Source organism: Odocoileus virginianus, chromosome 9 (assembly GCF_023699985.2).
Source record: "Odocoileus virginianus isolate 20LAN1187 ecotype Illinois chromosome 9, Ovbor_1.2, whole genome shotgun sequence".
Lineage (NCBI taxonomy): Eukaryota > Metazoa > Chordata > Mammalia > Artiodactyla > Cervidae > Odocoileus > Odocoileus virginianus.
In genome coordinates this window covers 49,694,809-49,709,098 of record NC_069682.1, presented here as the reverse complement: position 1 = coordinate 49,709,098, position 14,290 = coordinate 49,694,809, and the positions used below count along the sequence as shown (strand labels likewise).

Here is a 14,290-nt window from a genome sequence, read left to right as displayed (position 1 = left end):
TGCTCTGAGGCTGAAGGAGGCCTTGTGGGTGAACCCAGAACAGAGCCAGCACACGGTGGGGTGACTGTTTTCACTGCTGTCCTCCTGGGGGTCTCAGGGTCCCACTGGACCTCAGGGGCCTCTGACTGTGGTGCCCGGTTCAGGGGGAGGGGGAGGGTGGGAAGGGTCTGGAGGTGGAAAAGAAAGCCCTGGGTGCTCCTGGGGATGGTGGGCATGGGGCAGAGTAGCCTGGGCCAGCCCCCATCCCCAGCCAACCCAGAGCGGGTGACTCTTGCATGGACAGGGCCCCCTGAGGTTAGGCCTCCCCAGACAAGCAGGAAGTGAAATTTAAAACACAATCTGGTGCTTTTTAATGTGGACACTTACTGTAAAATTTTGAACACATCGATCTGCCAGTCTTGCTTTTGGGTTTTGGTGGAGGGTGGTGATGAGAGGCAAAGAGAAATTTTCAGGATAGGGGAAGAGCTGCAGAGGGTGAAGGGTCGGGGGACTGGGAGATGCTGATGAGGGGGGGCCCGGCCTCCTCCCTACCAGTCTGCAGAGCTGCCCTCTGGCCAAGAAGAGGAAGCTAGAGGGCCCCGAGGCCGAGCACCTGGGGTCCAAGCGGAAGGCACCCCCGCTGAAGCTGGCTCTGGACGAGGGCTACGGCGTGGACAGTGACGGCAGCGAGGATGCTGAGGTGAAGGACGCCTCTGTTTCTGATGAATCGGAAGGAACTGTGGAGGAGGACGAGGCCGAGGCGTCGGGACAGGAGGAGATTCATCGCCCCGAGCCAGCTGAAGGTGCTTTGTTGCTCTGTCTCCCCTGAATAAAGGCGCTTAGTGTGGCCCCGGAGAATCGCAGCCTGTGGGCGGGCAGGGCTCCCGCGAGCCAGGAAGCCCTGCTGAGAACAAGTGCCTCTTGTCCAACATTTGGGACTTCCTGGGGAGGGGCCGGCTCTGGGGGCTCAGGGTCTGTGTGTGAACACTGTGCTTTTGGATGTGTGTCTGTCTGCATGTGTGACAGACAGACGGACAGATGGATGTGGCTGTGGGTCTGTATGGGGTGGTCTTGGACAGACCCGCCCCACTTGGCCCCAAAAGAGCCACCTGGTTGGGGGGCAGGGGTCTGCTTGGCATTAAGGGAGATGGTGGGGGTGTCCAGGGAAGCTAGGCCGGGCAGTGAGAACTGGGGGGGTCTCCCTCCTGTGACCTTCTTCCCTGCAGGGCCCCCAGTTCTTGGCCATCACTAGTGTGAAGGTAGGGCATGTCTGTGTCCTGAGACCCTGCCAACTGTGGGGTCCTGGGGGTGTGGCAGAGGCTGGAGGCCCAAACCCTCCTCTCCAATACATTCATGTTTCTGGTGTTCTCCCCTTATGGGATCTGGGGTGGATTCTGACTTCACTTTAGAGCCACTGTAGGGAGACTTCTTGCAACCCGCCTCCCTGTTGGGGACCTGGCTGTGCCTGAGAGGGTGCCGGGTCAGGGACTTGGCCTCCTGGCTTCCTTACACAGGAGGGAGCTCTGTGCTCTGGCTCAGCCCTCCTGAAGGGGGAGCAGGCGGGCTGGCTCTCACATCCTGGGGTCCTTATCCACCACCCAGGGGGCCCGGGTGTGGTGAGCACCCACTGCATCTCAGCCACAGTGATGAAATGATTTAACCTTTAAAAACAGCTTTTGCTGCTTCTCAGTTATGAAACAGTGTTAAAAAGTCTTATGCATTCTTTAGGCTCCATTTTATGAAATGCAGATTTGCCTGATTTAAAAAAGTACACATAACAGGGAGGACTGTTAATCAAAAATATCAGAGTAAATCTTAGTTTCAAAAGTACAGCAGTGATTTCTCCAGGCAGACAAAAACGGCTATGTCGATTCTGTTTCTGGGGTCTGGTGTCCTCTGGCTGTGGTGGAGTGCGGTGAAGGAACCAGAGCCAGTGGCCTGGAGACACACTCCCCCCAACCCTGTTCCCATGTGCCTCCCATATGGTTTCTGATTTTGTGTAGGAAGGAGCCCAATAAAGGCGCATTTTGGATCCAATCCCATCAGCAGCCCCTCGGGCTCCTCCAAGGGCAGCTACAGCAGCTATCAGGAAATCATCGCAACTTCTCTCCTAAATTTGGGCCAAATCGCTGAAGAGACCCTGGTTGGCGGAGACTCAGGCCAGGTGGCCACGCCAGGCCTAGTTCAGGAGGCTGAGGAAGAAGCCACCAGTGATGAGGGGGAGAAGGAGGACTTTATCCAGCCGGAGGACGTGGAGGAGGTGATTGAAGTCACCAGTGAGCGCTCCCAGGAGCCGTGTCCCCAGTCTCTGGAGAGTGTGGCCAGTGAGGCATCCAGCAAGCAGAAAGTGACCCTGGGCAACGAGGAGGAAGAGGAAGAGGAGGAGGAAGATGACGAGGAGGAAGAAGATGACGAGGAGGACGAGGAAGACGAGGAGGAGGCCCCGCCCGATGTAATCTGCCAGGAGGATGCCCCCCACGTCCCTGCCCCAAAGAGCCCTCAGCCCCGGGGCCCGGTGCCTCCCAGCCCCAAGCCCGGGTACTCCGTCCTGGTGGAGGTGCGGTCCGATGACGGCAAAGATGAGGACTCGCGCTCCCAGAAGTCTGCGGTCACAGACGAGTCGGAGATGTACGACATGATGACCCGTGGCAACCTGGGCCTCCTGGAGCAGGCCATTGCCCTGAAGGCCGAGCAGGTGCGGGCTGTCTGTGAGCCGGGATGCCCACCTGCCGAGCAAGGCCCACTGGGCCCGGGCGAGCCAGGGAAGGCAGCGAGGCCCCTGGACGCTGCCCGGAAGAACTACTGCAGCAAAGGTAGGCTGGACTCCCAGGGATGGGCAGCCCGGGACCCATGGACATGCCCTGAGGATTTCACTGGCTGGGGGTCATGGGAGGTGGGGAATGTTGGCCAGACAGACACAGACTGTGGTCTTATGGCAGGAGGCAGGGCTGGGAGCACTAGAAGGGCATTGGCACTGGTCCTCAGGGACCCTGATGCCTGAGGCACAGGTGCCCAAGAGCCCTAGACAGAGGCCAGTGGCAGCGAGCTCAGGAGGGTGATGCCTGGGAGAGGTTTGTGAGCCCCTGCATGCCTGGGGGTCAAAGGACAACCTCCTCCCATTTGAATCAGGCAGAGCCCCCAGTGGCCCTGCCCTCCTTGGGGTGGGCATTCTGAGCATGGTCCGTGATTTCTGCATTCTATAAAAGGGGGTGACGGCTCCATTGGAAGTTTCCCTGGGACACTGGCTATGCCCTGGGGACCATGTGTATACTGAGAGGTCTTCCCTTTTGCCCCCAGACTTACAGTGATCTCTCTGGCCTGCAGAGGCTTAATGAAGTTAGTAGCTGAGATTTGGGGTTAGGTTTCTGCCTAACTGCTTTATTAGCTGCTTTGATTCCCTTGTGGCTCAGACCTTAAAGAGTCTGCCTGCAATGTGGGAGACCTGGGTTCTATCACCAGGTTGGGAAGACCCCCTGGAGAAGGAAATGGCAACCCACTCCAGTATTCTTGCCTAAAATTCTATGGACGGAGGAGCCTTCCGGGCTCCAGTCCATGAGGTCTCAAAAAAGTTGGACGTGACTGAGCAGTTTCATTTTCGGTGAGTTACTTAGCTTCTGTCTCCCCCTTTCATGTCAACATGAAGGACGAGTCCTGGCAGGGATGTTGCTGCACATCTTTACCTCTCTGTGGAGGCCTGGGGCTGCGCAGGACACTAGCAGGACAGGGCAGAGGGCACCAGCCGCCATCTAGGTGGTCTTCCTCAAAGGGCTGCAGTCCCACTGTTTGTGGGTTTTCATCATCTGTGGGCTTTTCCACTTAGACACCCTGGACAGTCCCTCTAGTATCCCCTTGCTGTCCAGCCCTGGTGCCTTTCGGGCTCTTGGGTGGTCTGGTCATTCTCCTCTCTGGACAGCCAGAGTGAAGGCTTGTGAGCTGCACTACCCGCTCCCAGCTCACCACTACCCCCCAGCTTCCTGGCTGCCCTCTGACCCAGAGGCTCTGTGTGTTTAGATCCCTCAAGAACTGAAAAGCGTGAGATCAAGTGTCCGACACCAGGCTGTGATGGCACCGGCCATGTCACTGGGCTGTACCCACACCACCGCAGCCTGTCTGGCTGCCCCCACAAGGACAGGATCCCCCCGGAGAGTGAGTAGCTCTGCATGGCTCGGGCTGCCTCTGGTGTTTGGATGGTGCCCACGTTGGGGAATGGCCACACAGAGCCCTGTCTCTCTGATCCGGAATGTCCTGAAGCCCATACTTGAGCCCCACAAGCATGGGGACGTGGAGCGTCCAGTGTTCACCTGGAGATGGCAGCCTGGATCAGGTCCCCAGGAAGCCAGGCCATGGACACAGGAGGGGAGACTGGGCTCCGGAGCTGGGGAGGGGCCACTTTCTGTGTGCTGAGGGCTCAGAAGGAGAAAGGCTGTCCTTGCTTCCGTGTGAGGGGCAGCAAGTTGAGAGGAGGGACGTTGTAAGGCTGAACTGGTTTCTGCCCTAGGGAGCCAGGGCCACCGTGGGAGGGGTTCTCTGTCTGAGCCGGGCCTGGGGCCCCTGCATGCTCCATGGAGGGAGGTGCTCACTGGCTCCCCCCCGGTTGTCTTGCAGTCCTGGCCATGCACGAGAACGTGCTCAAGTGCCCCACTCCTGGCTGCACAGGCCAGGGCCACGTGAACAGCAACCGTAACACGCACAGAAGGTATGGGGCTGGGCTGGGCACGGTGAGGGTGGTGGCGGGGGCATGCCGTAGGTGCCACAACCTGGCACATGTCTCAGGCTTGACATGTGACAGGTCCCCCTGTGTGCCGCTCTTTGGGGTGAGTGCAAGGTCAGGACAGACCTTTGGTGGGCGCAGAGCAGCACCTGGAGGGGTGGTCACTGGTGCCACTCTGAGGGGATGCTGAAAGACCAGAGTGCGCCTGGAGGAATGGGCGCCTGCAGCCTGGGGGAGAGCCGGGTGGGGACCCTGACCTGCGGAGATTCGGGAAGCTTCTGGACACTAGCTCTTGCTTAGGGCACAACCTCAGCACCTGGGCCTAAGCCTGGTTGCTCTGTGGGGTGCTGAGACCCTGGTACTTCCATTGTCTGCTGTCTTCTGGCCGCTGCTTCCCCGAGCCCTGGGCAGCTGTGGCCGTGGCAGCAGGTACCTTTGCTCCAGTGAGTGACGCTCAGCTGAAGGGATGGCCAGAGTCTTTGAGGTCCAATCACTGAGAAGAGGCTGAACTCCCCAGCATTGATGTGATGATGTCACCTCCCCTGGTCGATCAGCTTCTTAGTTCTAACAGTCAAAGCTGTATCCATGGTGTCTTGGATTAGGTGCTTCCCCGGGAAGGACCTGTGCCCTTCTGCTGTGACCCTGGTGGTCCGTGTCCTCCAGGGTCAGCACCCAGTTTATGGCCTGTGGGTGACAGAATTTGAGCAGCTCTGGTTGGTGGTGAGGGGAGAGGAGCAGGGTGAGAGGCAGGCCCATCCCCCAGACCCATCCAGAGGAGATACCTTCGTCCAGAGCCTCTAAGAACTTTAGGATGCATTTTGTCTCCGTGTGTCATTGGCTTAGAATTTCCAAAAACAGAAACTGAGTGAGCAGCAGGTGCTTTGAGGGCTGAGGACAGAGCTGGGGAAAAGCCCCCTCTATAGGAATGATAGCCTTCCCTGGGCGCCTGCTGGTGTCTGGCTCCTGGCTTAGATGGGTGGGGCCTGGAGAAGGGCTCAGCTGTCCTCCTGTCCTGTCTCTAGTTTGTCTGGATGTCCCATTGCTGCTGCCGAAAAATTAGCCAAATCTCATGAGAAGCAACAGCCACAGCCAGGAGAGCCTTCCAAGAATAGCTCCAATTCGGATCGGATCCTCAGGTGAGTGACATGAGCCACAGACCCAGAGGGGTGTTCTTGGACCCAGGTTCGTCTGCCCAACATATAGTGAGGCCAGACAAACCAAAACTGGGTTGGAGTTTGGAGCAGAGAAAAGTTTATTACAAAAGCTATGGAAGGAGAATGGGTGACTGGTGCTCAGAACATTCAACCTCCCATTGGCTTTCTGGTGAGGTCTTTAGAATGTGAGGGAAGAGGGCTTGAGATGCATAATAGCTTGTGGACTTTCTGATCGGCTGATGGTGAGGTGGTAGGGGATGTTTCAGGAATCTCAACCTTACTATTCTAACATTCTGGGGTCCACAGGCTTGTGGTTGGCATGTCATCACCACTGGGCAAGTGTCTTAGTTTCTGCAGAGCGACTCAGATACGTGTCAGATTGTTCCCTCTGTCTCTTCCAGAGGAACTAGGAGCCCTGTTGTGACTCTGTTGTCCTCTTAGTTGACTGACTTGCTCTTTGGAACCTGGAAGCTTGAGGGGGCTTACAGCCTTTTTCCTACAAACTAGAAATGGGGACACAGAGGGGCTTTTGTTCCAGGAAAGCCCTGTAAGGTTCTGCTTGATTTCAGGGGCTGCCTCCCGAAATGCCCAGGGAGCATCTAGTCTTTCTGCAGCTGCATGTGTGTGCATGAGTGTGTGCATGAATGTGTGCACACATGTATGTATAGTATGTGCAAGCGCACATATGTGTGCACAATGTACATGTGTGTGCATGTGTGTATGCATGTGTGTGCGGGTGTGCATGTGTATACTGGTGTTTCCTAGCAGTTTTGGGGGCACCAACACCCACAAGGCTGCCCTTGCCTTGCTCTCTCTGAGGGTATTGATATTACTGCTGGATGATTCAGGATTTTTTTGTGGAGATTCTGGTTCTGTTTGGAGAGTGGGCTGTACCAGCTGAGGGCTAAAACCCTGGACTGGGAAGAGGCGCCCTCCAGAGTGCCACCCCCATGACCCCTGAGGTGCTGTGTGTTTAGGTGCGTGTGTGTGAGTGTCTGTGAGTGTGTGTGTGCATGTGTGCCTGCAGATGTGGCTTATTGATGAGAGGGCTTCTGAAAGGCCATTCAGAATGAATCTGCTTTGTGCAACCTCACCCACAAGCCCCCATTGGTGTCACAAGGAAGGCCAGAGGCTGGGGAACTTTCCTAAGGCCACATGTCCCCCCTCTGGCCAGCCTACCTTCAGAATCTCCTCCCAGGGGGACCAGTTCCCTGGCGCCCACCATGCTGGGGGATTCTCCCCCACCGTGTCCTTGCTCGATGGACTCCTTGCTCCCTTGTCTCGAAGGAGCTAGAACTCACAGGTCCTCTCCTCCAGACTCCTGTTCTACATCTGTCATAGACAGAAGAGTTTGGGAGACCAGGGCCACCACACCCTGTGCAAGCTCAGTGCTCAGCAGTTGTGAGCATGGGGCACAGCATAGACCTTGGTCTGGAGACCCACCTGTCCCTTCCTTGGCAGGTGCCTGGTGGACACTCAGACCAAGGATTGAGCTGCACACCTTGGCTTCGGAGGGTGGTGTGTGAGGAGTCTCTGTGCGGGGCCCACCCTCCCGCACTGGGGAGCCCTTGCAGCCCAGTCCTTGGGCGCCCTGTGCTCCATTTGGCTTCTTTCATCCAGGAAACTGCTTCTTTTCTCTATCTTATCCCTGTTCCTTCTAGCTTCTTGTCAATTTTCCTAACTTGATCCAAGTCACTGACAAAATGTCAAACCACCAGGCAGGTAAGGCTTGGGAAAGCCAGTCTTGGGGCCAAACAGGTGCTGAACGTGGAGGTGGTGTCCCAGGAAGGTGACTGCAGTTTTTTCCCCTGTAAAAATGAGACAACAGTCTTATCGACTTGAATTTCTCGTGAGGCTTGGACGAGGCAGTGACAGTTTGTTTCCTGCGCCCTTGCTGAGGAGCCCTGATGGTAGCAGCTGCGGCCAAGATGCTGGAGCCTTCCACCCAGGCTCCATGCGTTCTGTGTAGCCACGTTTTGGGTATTGTACTCTGGGGTGTGCAGATAATCTTAAAAAAGTTTTGCTGGCATCACGGACACTGAGTCTGCTGCTGGACGAAGCCCGGGCTGAGGAAGCCACCCAAACATGGTGCAGGCATTAAGTTTAGGCCTCATCTTTCCTTGAGGGTACCTGAGAGCTCGCCAGCAACTTCTCAGATGCACTGACCAGTTCAGAGTGGAGGAGGAGAGCCTACTCGTGCTCTGGTGGCATCGCTTTCCCAAGGCCCCTCAGAGCTGGCCTTATCGTGGTTCTGGGGTCTTCTTAGCAACAGGCTCCTCTTTTTGGGTCATGCTCAAGTTCTTCCAGTGCTTGGCACCTCGGGGCCTCTCCATTGGTCCTTCTTAATTCCACACTTTCCAGAGTGAAGTCACTGCTTGGCTCTAGAGGCCTCCTTTGCTTTTCTTCTCTCTGAGTCCCTCACTGGAATGGTACAGATCCCGTGGCCTTTATCTTCTGCTGGTCTTGCTCCTGCCCTGGTCCCTGGGCTGTGGAGGCTGGTGTCTCCACACCATCTCTTGTACATTTAAAAATCGGAGCTCTTCCAGAGCTCCAGCAACATTGACTGAATGCTTGCAGCACTGCTTTCATGCCTCTCCTTAACCCACTGCAGATCCTCCAGGGTCGTCTTAAGCGACTTTAAGCAGAGGACAGTGGAGGGCTAGACCCCTCCCTTCAAAGAGTAGAGTCACTCTGCCCTGAGGCTGATTCTCAGAAACACCCCCATGTCCCCTCCAGGTGCCCCCACTCCCCCCTGTCTGAGGAATTGTATTAACAAGTTATTCTACCACCAGAACTCCATCTTGACTGCCCACTACCCTAAAGATGTTTCTCTGGGGCTCCCGGCCAAGGGCTCAGAAACCAGCTCTCCTTTTCCCCTCCTCTGGCTGATGCTGTCTGCAAGGGGAGACGTGCTGTTTCTTCAAGTCTCCTAGTGCTTCTTCCCCGTGGCAGTTCTTCCTGAACATCCCACGGGCACCCTGTAGTAGTGGGCAGGGGAGGGCCTGCCTGGGTCTCAGTCCACACTGGCCTCTGAGGGATGGTTGGGCTAGGCCATGGTAGAGGGTGCTGGGTTGAACAGCACAGGGTCCTTGTGCCCTATCTTCATGCTTCTCATCTCCATCCTGCACCTCAGGCCCATGTGCTTCGTGAAGCAGCTTGAGGTCCCTCCATACGGAAGCTACCGGCCCAGCGTGGCCCCCACCACACCCAGGGCCAACCTGGCCAAGGAGCTGGAGAAGTTCTCCAAGGTCACCTTTGACTACGCAAGTTTTGATGCTCAGGTTTTTGGTAAGCGCATGCTTGCCCCAAAGATTCAGACCAGCGAAACCTCACCGAAAGCCTTTAAATGTAAGTTGGGGAAACTACTCTCAGGTGGTGTAGGGTCTGAGGGGCAGAGGAGGAGGAACCCTTCCCCAGGAGCATATAGGAACTCTCCATCTGGGGCCCCAGCTGTTCCAGTCTACCGTGGTGACTTTATCAGAGTCTGTGTCTCACCCATGTTGCAGCCTTCACCTTCATCATCAAACTGGATGTGTCTCCTCACTACACATTGAAATAAAACCCGTGTGTTATGGTGTGCATGTCCAAAGAGTTAAGCTCAACATCGCTGACATGGTTTACCCTATGAGTGTGCCCTCCCCGGCTGTCCTTTTCCAGGCAGTTTATTCTAGCTCAGGGGTGGAGGTCTCGGGAGAACCACTGTACTGAGCCTGGATACCCCACAGATACTTAGACAGGGACCATCTTGCTGGATACAGTATGCCACTTGTAATATTAGCAACAAAATTTCTGTGTGCTTGCACTAACAAAATTCATTCCTACAAACCTTTGAGAACACGCTTTCCTGTCTTTCTAAAAAATTATTTATATACTTAGGTTGCACTGGTTCTTTGTTGCTGGGCAGGCTTTCTCTAGTTGTGGCGAGCAGGGGCTATTCTTTGTTGCAGTGAACAGGCTTCTCACTGTGGTGGCTTTTGTTGCGGAGCACAGGCTCTAGGTGTGCGGGTTTCAGTAGTTGCAGCTTGAGAGCTCAAGAGCATGTGCTCAGTAGTTGTGGCACACCAGCTTAGTTGCTCCTCAGCATATGGAATCTTCCCAGACTAGGGATCAAACCTGTGTCTTCTGCATTGGCAGGTAGACTCTCAACCACTGGACCACCAGGGAAGTCCCCTGTCTTTTTTTGGTCACTTATTACACTAATTTGTGAGTTGCAAGCCAATTAGCTTGCATAATACCTACAAAATGGAAAACTGCCCCAGTGTACATAAGATTGGAACTGGCAGCTCATGATGGATGTTCAGACGCCAAAATCAGCAATGATGAGTTTCCTACGAGTTCATACTAGAAACACTGATCAATACAATGGCCAGCTGGAGTGCAGGCATCTCTCCAACTTGTTAGGAGAGGGCTTCATGCAAGGCACCCACTTATGCTGGGGCACTGGAAATTTGCTGGTGATATTGTGATTACTCAGAAATCATACCTGAGAGTGATCTTATGGTTATAGCACAGTTATTAGAAAATATGACATTTTATGCTTTCATGTTTCATGTTCTGTTGTTGTTCCGTAGCTAAGCCCCGTCCAACTCTTTGCAATCCCATGGACTGCAGCATGCCAGGCTCCTCTGTCCTCCACTAACTCCCGAGTTTGCTCCGATTCCTGTCCATTGAGTTAGTGATCCTATCTAAATCTTATCCTCTGCTGCCCCCTTCTCCTTTTGCCTTCAGTCTTTCCCAGCATGAGGGTCTTTTCCAGTGAGTCAACTCTTCGCATCATTATATTTGAGCAACAGTGTTATTTACTAAAGCTGTGGCTATTGAGGAGGTGACACCAAAATCAGCCTTTTGAGATATTGTGACAAAATTTGCCTACTTGAGTGACACTGCAGACACTCTTCCTATTTACAGACTTTAGTCTCTCAATAAGCTTTTGCCAATAGATAACTTGTTCTGTTTGCAATATCAGGGATGCTAGCCTGTCTTTGCCCTTTCTGCCCAAGTTATGGTCAAGACAGAAGTGGCCTTCTCAATACCCAACAAGGATGGGGGCGGATTGGGGTATGCGAGCTCACGGCAGTGGGTGGATGACCCAGCCCTAGGCCCACCTTCACACAACTGTGCTCAAAGCCCCCAGCCACCCTAAAGCTCCCCTGTGTGTCTTTGTGGACACCTCCCATTCGTGTTGTATATCAGCCTGCTGTTGTTCCCTTTTTACAGCCAAACCTTTCCCAAAGGCCTCTCCCCCCAGGCCCAGCCCCTGCACCTCATCCTCTTCTGCAGGCTTCGACTACGCCCACGACGCAGAGGCCGCACACATGGCTGCCACTGCCATCCTGAACCTCTCCACGCGCTGCTGGGAGATGCCTGAGAACCTCAGCACGAAGCCACAGGACCTGCCCAGCAAGGTGGGTGAGACTCCTGCTGGGAGCCCCTTCTGAGGCAGAGAAGGTGGGTGGGGTTTGCAGTCAGGACTATATGCAGCCTGCACAAAGCAGGCTCAGCAAACCCAGCGTCTATGAGGGGAGTACCACTCTTTCCTTTTCTCCCTCCTGACCACTGACCCTGCTGGCCAAAGACACTGGATGGTCCCCCCTCCCTGAGCACCACGCGCTGTGCCTAAGGGCGCCAAGCGGCTGTACACACCTGTTCCCGCATCTACCAGGATGCACGCTTCCACTGGCTTCCACGTGTTCCTGTGCCCACACCGGTGGCCATGTGCTGGGGCTGGTTTTATGGGCTGGAGGCCTTGAGGGAGTGGGTAGAGTGAGTCCATGTCAGCTTCAGGATACTTTCTTCTCAGAGGCTCTTCTCTTCTTTTTGGCCCTGTTCCCTTTGGAGGGAAACACTGTCTGGGCTTCTGGTGAGCTGAGTAAGGGGTCATAATGTACATGTGGGAGGGGATGGTGTCTAACCTAGACGTTGCCTTTGCAATGCAGGCCGTGGAAATTGAGGTGGATGAGAACGGAACTCTGGACTTGAGCATGCACAAGCACCGCAGGCGGGAGAACACTTTCCCCAGCGGGAGCAGCAGCAGCAGCAGCCCTGGCGTGAAGTCACCTGATGCCTGCCAGCGCCAGAGCAGTACCAGCGCCCCCAGCAGCTCCCTGACCTCACCCCCGTCCAGCCACGCTTCCCGCCAGGATGAGTGGGACCGGCCTCTGGACTACACTAAGCCCAGCCGCCCACGAGAGGAGGAGCCTGAGGAGGTGGGTGCTGTCCAGGTGGGAGGTCCAGAGCTGTCGGATGGTGAGGGGAGGCGGGGATCGAGCAGGCACTGGCGGTCAGCTTGCCTTACCCAAGGGTCGGGAGAAACACGCAGGCATCTCCAGGTAGAGGCTCTATGGGTCCTACCCATTTCCACGCAGGGTTCTGCCTGCTTTGGGCAGCTAAGTCCACCTTCCTGGAGGTGTTTTCACCATTGGTTCAGTTTGTGGCCTTGTCCCCTCCAAGAGGGAGGTGGTCTTCTCACCTCTGGAGCATTTGTGGTCAGCAGCAGTGTGGCTCTCCAAGAGTGTGGAGAAGACAGGAGCCCACGGTGGGGGGCTCGGAGGATGATTCAGGAATGACCTCAAATTCCTCGGTTTCGTGGGCCTCCCACCAGGCTGCTGTCCAGATGAGGGACACCCTGAACTCTGGTGGCAGCCTCTCCTCACCATGCCCAGGACACTGCAGGCGCCTGGTTCCCTGGACAGAGGCAGGAGAAAACGCCTGGCCTCAAAAGCACCTCTGGCAGCCAGTGGTCTGAGTCCCAGAGCAGTTCTGCCTGCTAAGGAGCGGCAAGCCAGGCCTCTGTGTTGACCCTTCCATAGCCTGGAGGCTGCTGGAACATTCCCTTCCTGGTGACTCCACCCACTCAAGGTGGGGCTGATGGGGGGGCGGGGCTTCCAGCACAGCAGAACTCTGCTCTGAGGGTACAACTCCAGGCAGGCTCTGCATAGTGTGGACAGGCCTGAGGGTTCCCTCCCAGCCCTTCCCTGCCTGCCAGCTCCCACTTCCAGGAGGGTGAGGGGGTTAGATCCCTGAGTGTGTGCTAAGTCGTGTCTGATTCTTTGTGACCCCGTTGACTGTAGCCCTCCAGGCTCCTCTGTCCATGGGATTCTCCAGGCAAGAATACTGGTGTGGGTTGCCAGTGCCCTTCTCCAGGGGATCTTCCTGACCCAGGGATCGAACCTGAGTCTTTTGTGTCTCCTGCATTGGCAGCTCTTTACCACTAGGGACACTGAAGTAGAACCAGGAGGCCCCTGGAATGGCTGTGTCTGGGCAGGGCCAGCCTGGTGGAGAGCAGGGCGGTATGTGGGTGGAGCCAGCCCCTTGGCAGGCAGGGGGTAGGGGCAGATCCCTGCAGAGGAGGAGCAGTGGTGGTGAGGATTCTACTCTGAGAACCCACCCTCTCTACAGTTTCATCTTCAGGGGTGGCCAGGTTCCTCCATCTACCGGCCTCACATGCACCCCTACTTTACAGAGGAGCTACCTGGTTTACATCTAGGTCATCTGGCTCAGTCATATGGCAGCAACTCAATGTCAAGGCTCAGAAGAGGGATACTTCTCTCAGCATGAGCCCCTGGGGTAGGGAGGCTGGCTGAGGGTCCGTGGGGGCTGGCAGGAGGGCTTCTCTCTGCTAATGGGGCCATGCCTGAGGCCCGGTGGGGCCCTTCTGTTCCTGTTGGGGTCACCAGGGCTATGTCCCCACATCTGCTGTCACCCTTGTTCAGTTCTGTGCCTGTGACCTTGTCTCCCCTTGACCTCTCCAGTGGTCCTTTCCCTTTCGTTGGCCCCCAGCTCAGGCTGGTCTCTCTGGCCACTTCCCCCTGCCACCCGCCCAGTCCTGCCCCACCTTCCCATGCCCTCTGAGCATCCTCACCCCTTCCCAGGACTATTGTGTCATCTGTGGGTGACCTGGGTCTCAGAGGTCCTGGGGAGCCTGGCCACGGAAGCCTGCTGCTGTGCTCCATGGCTGACCATCCACTCTCTGGCGGGAAGCCTCGGTTAACCCCCAGGCCCTTCTTTTCCTCCCCTGTGCCCTGGGCACAGGTGCCCCTGTCCTACTGGGTCACCCCCTGGATCAGGCCTTCCCAGTCCATCTACTGTGGCCTGGACTCCCTGTTCAGACTCTCTTTCTAGCTCTGCCCAAGGCTCCTTGACCATCTTGCCCCAGCCTTTAGCATCACCTCCCACCCTACTCTGGTAGCAGTGCCCCCTCATGTCCCTAAACAGCCTTAGCCCCTGCATCTATAGGCCTGTGGGATGTGCTTCTTGCTCTGGAGCTGCCTCTGCCCCTGTGATTCTGGGAGGCCCTTTTTTCCCCTGAAGGCTGGACTCATGTTGAGGGTCTTTGTCCACATAGCCGTGCCTTGTTCAGTAGTAACAGTAGCAACAGCATCGCATGGTACCAGGGGCCTTTCCTCATCTCAGCCCCAGACATCCTGGGAGGGCCTGCTACTGTTTC

At 56.0% G+C, this 14,290-nt stretch overlaps 1 protein-coding gene across 3 annotated transcripts in view; it reads left to right on the top strand.

The window, feature by feature from the left end:
* The window catches only part of MYT1 (myelin transcription factor 1), a 62,433-nt gene that overhangs the window by 31,691 nt on the left and 16,452 nt on the right, over positions 1-14,290 (top strand). For 2 of the 3 annotated variants that reach the window (XM_070472382.1, XM_070472381.1), the window contains exons 6-13: positions 535-782; positions 1,983-2,792; positions 3,991-4,125; positions 4,585-4,675; positions 5,713-5,826; positions 8,978-9,192; positions 11,062-11,249; positions 11,781-12,050. In XM_070472382.1, the coding sequence (XP_070328483.1) occupies positions 535-782; positions 1,983-2,792; positions 3,991-4,125; positions 4,585-4,675; positions 5,713-5,826; positions 8,978-9,192; positions 11,062-11,249; positions 11,781-12,050 (2,071 nt within the window). The remainder of the gene's footprint in view (positions 1-534; positions 783-1,982; positions 2,793-3,990; positions 4,126-4,584; positions 4,676-5,712; positions 5,827-8,977; positions 9,193-11,061; positions 11,250-11,780; positions 12,051-14,290) is intronic. The other variant, XM_020875362.2, reaches the window with a different exon arrangement.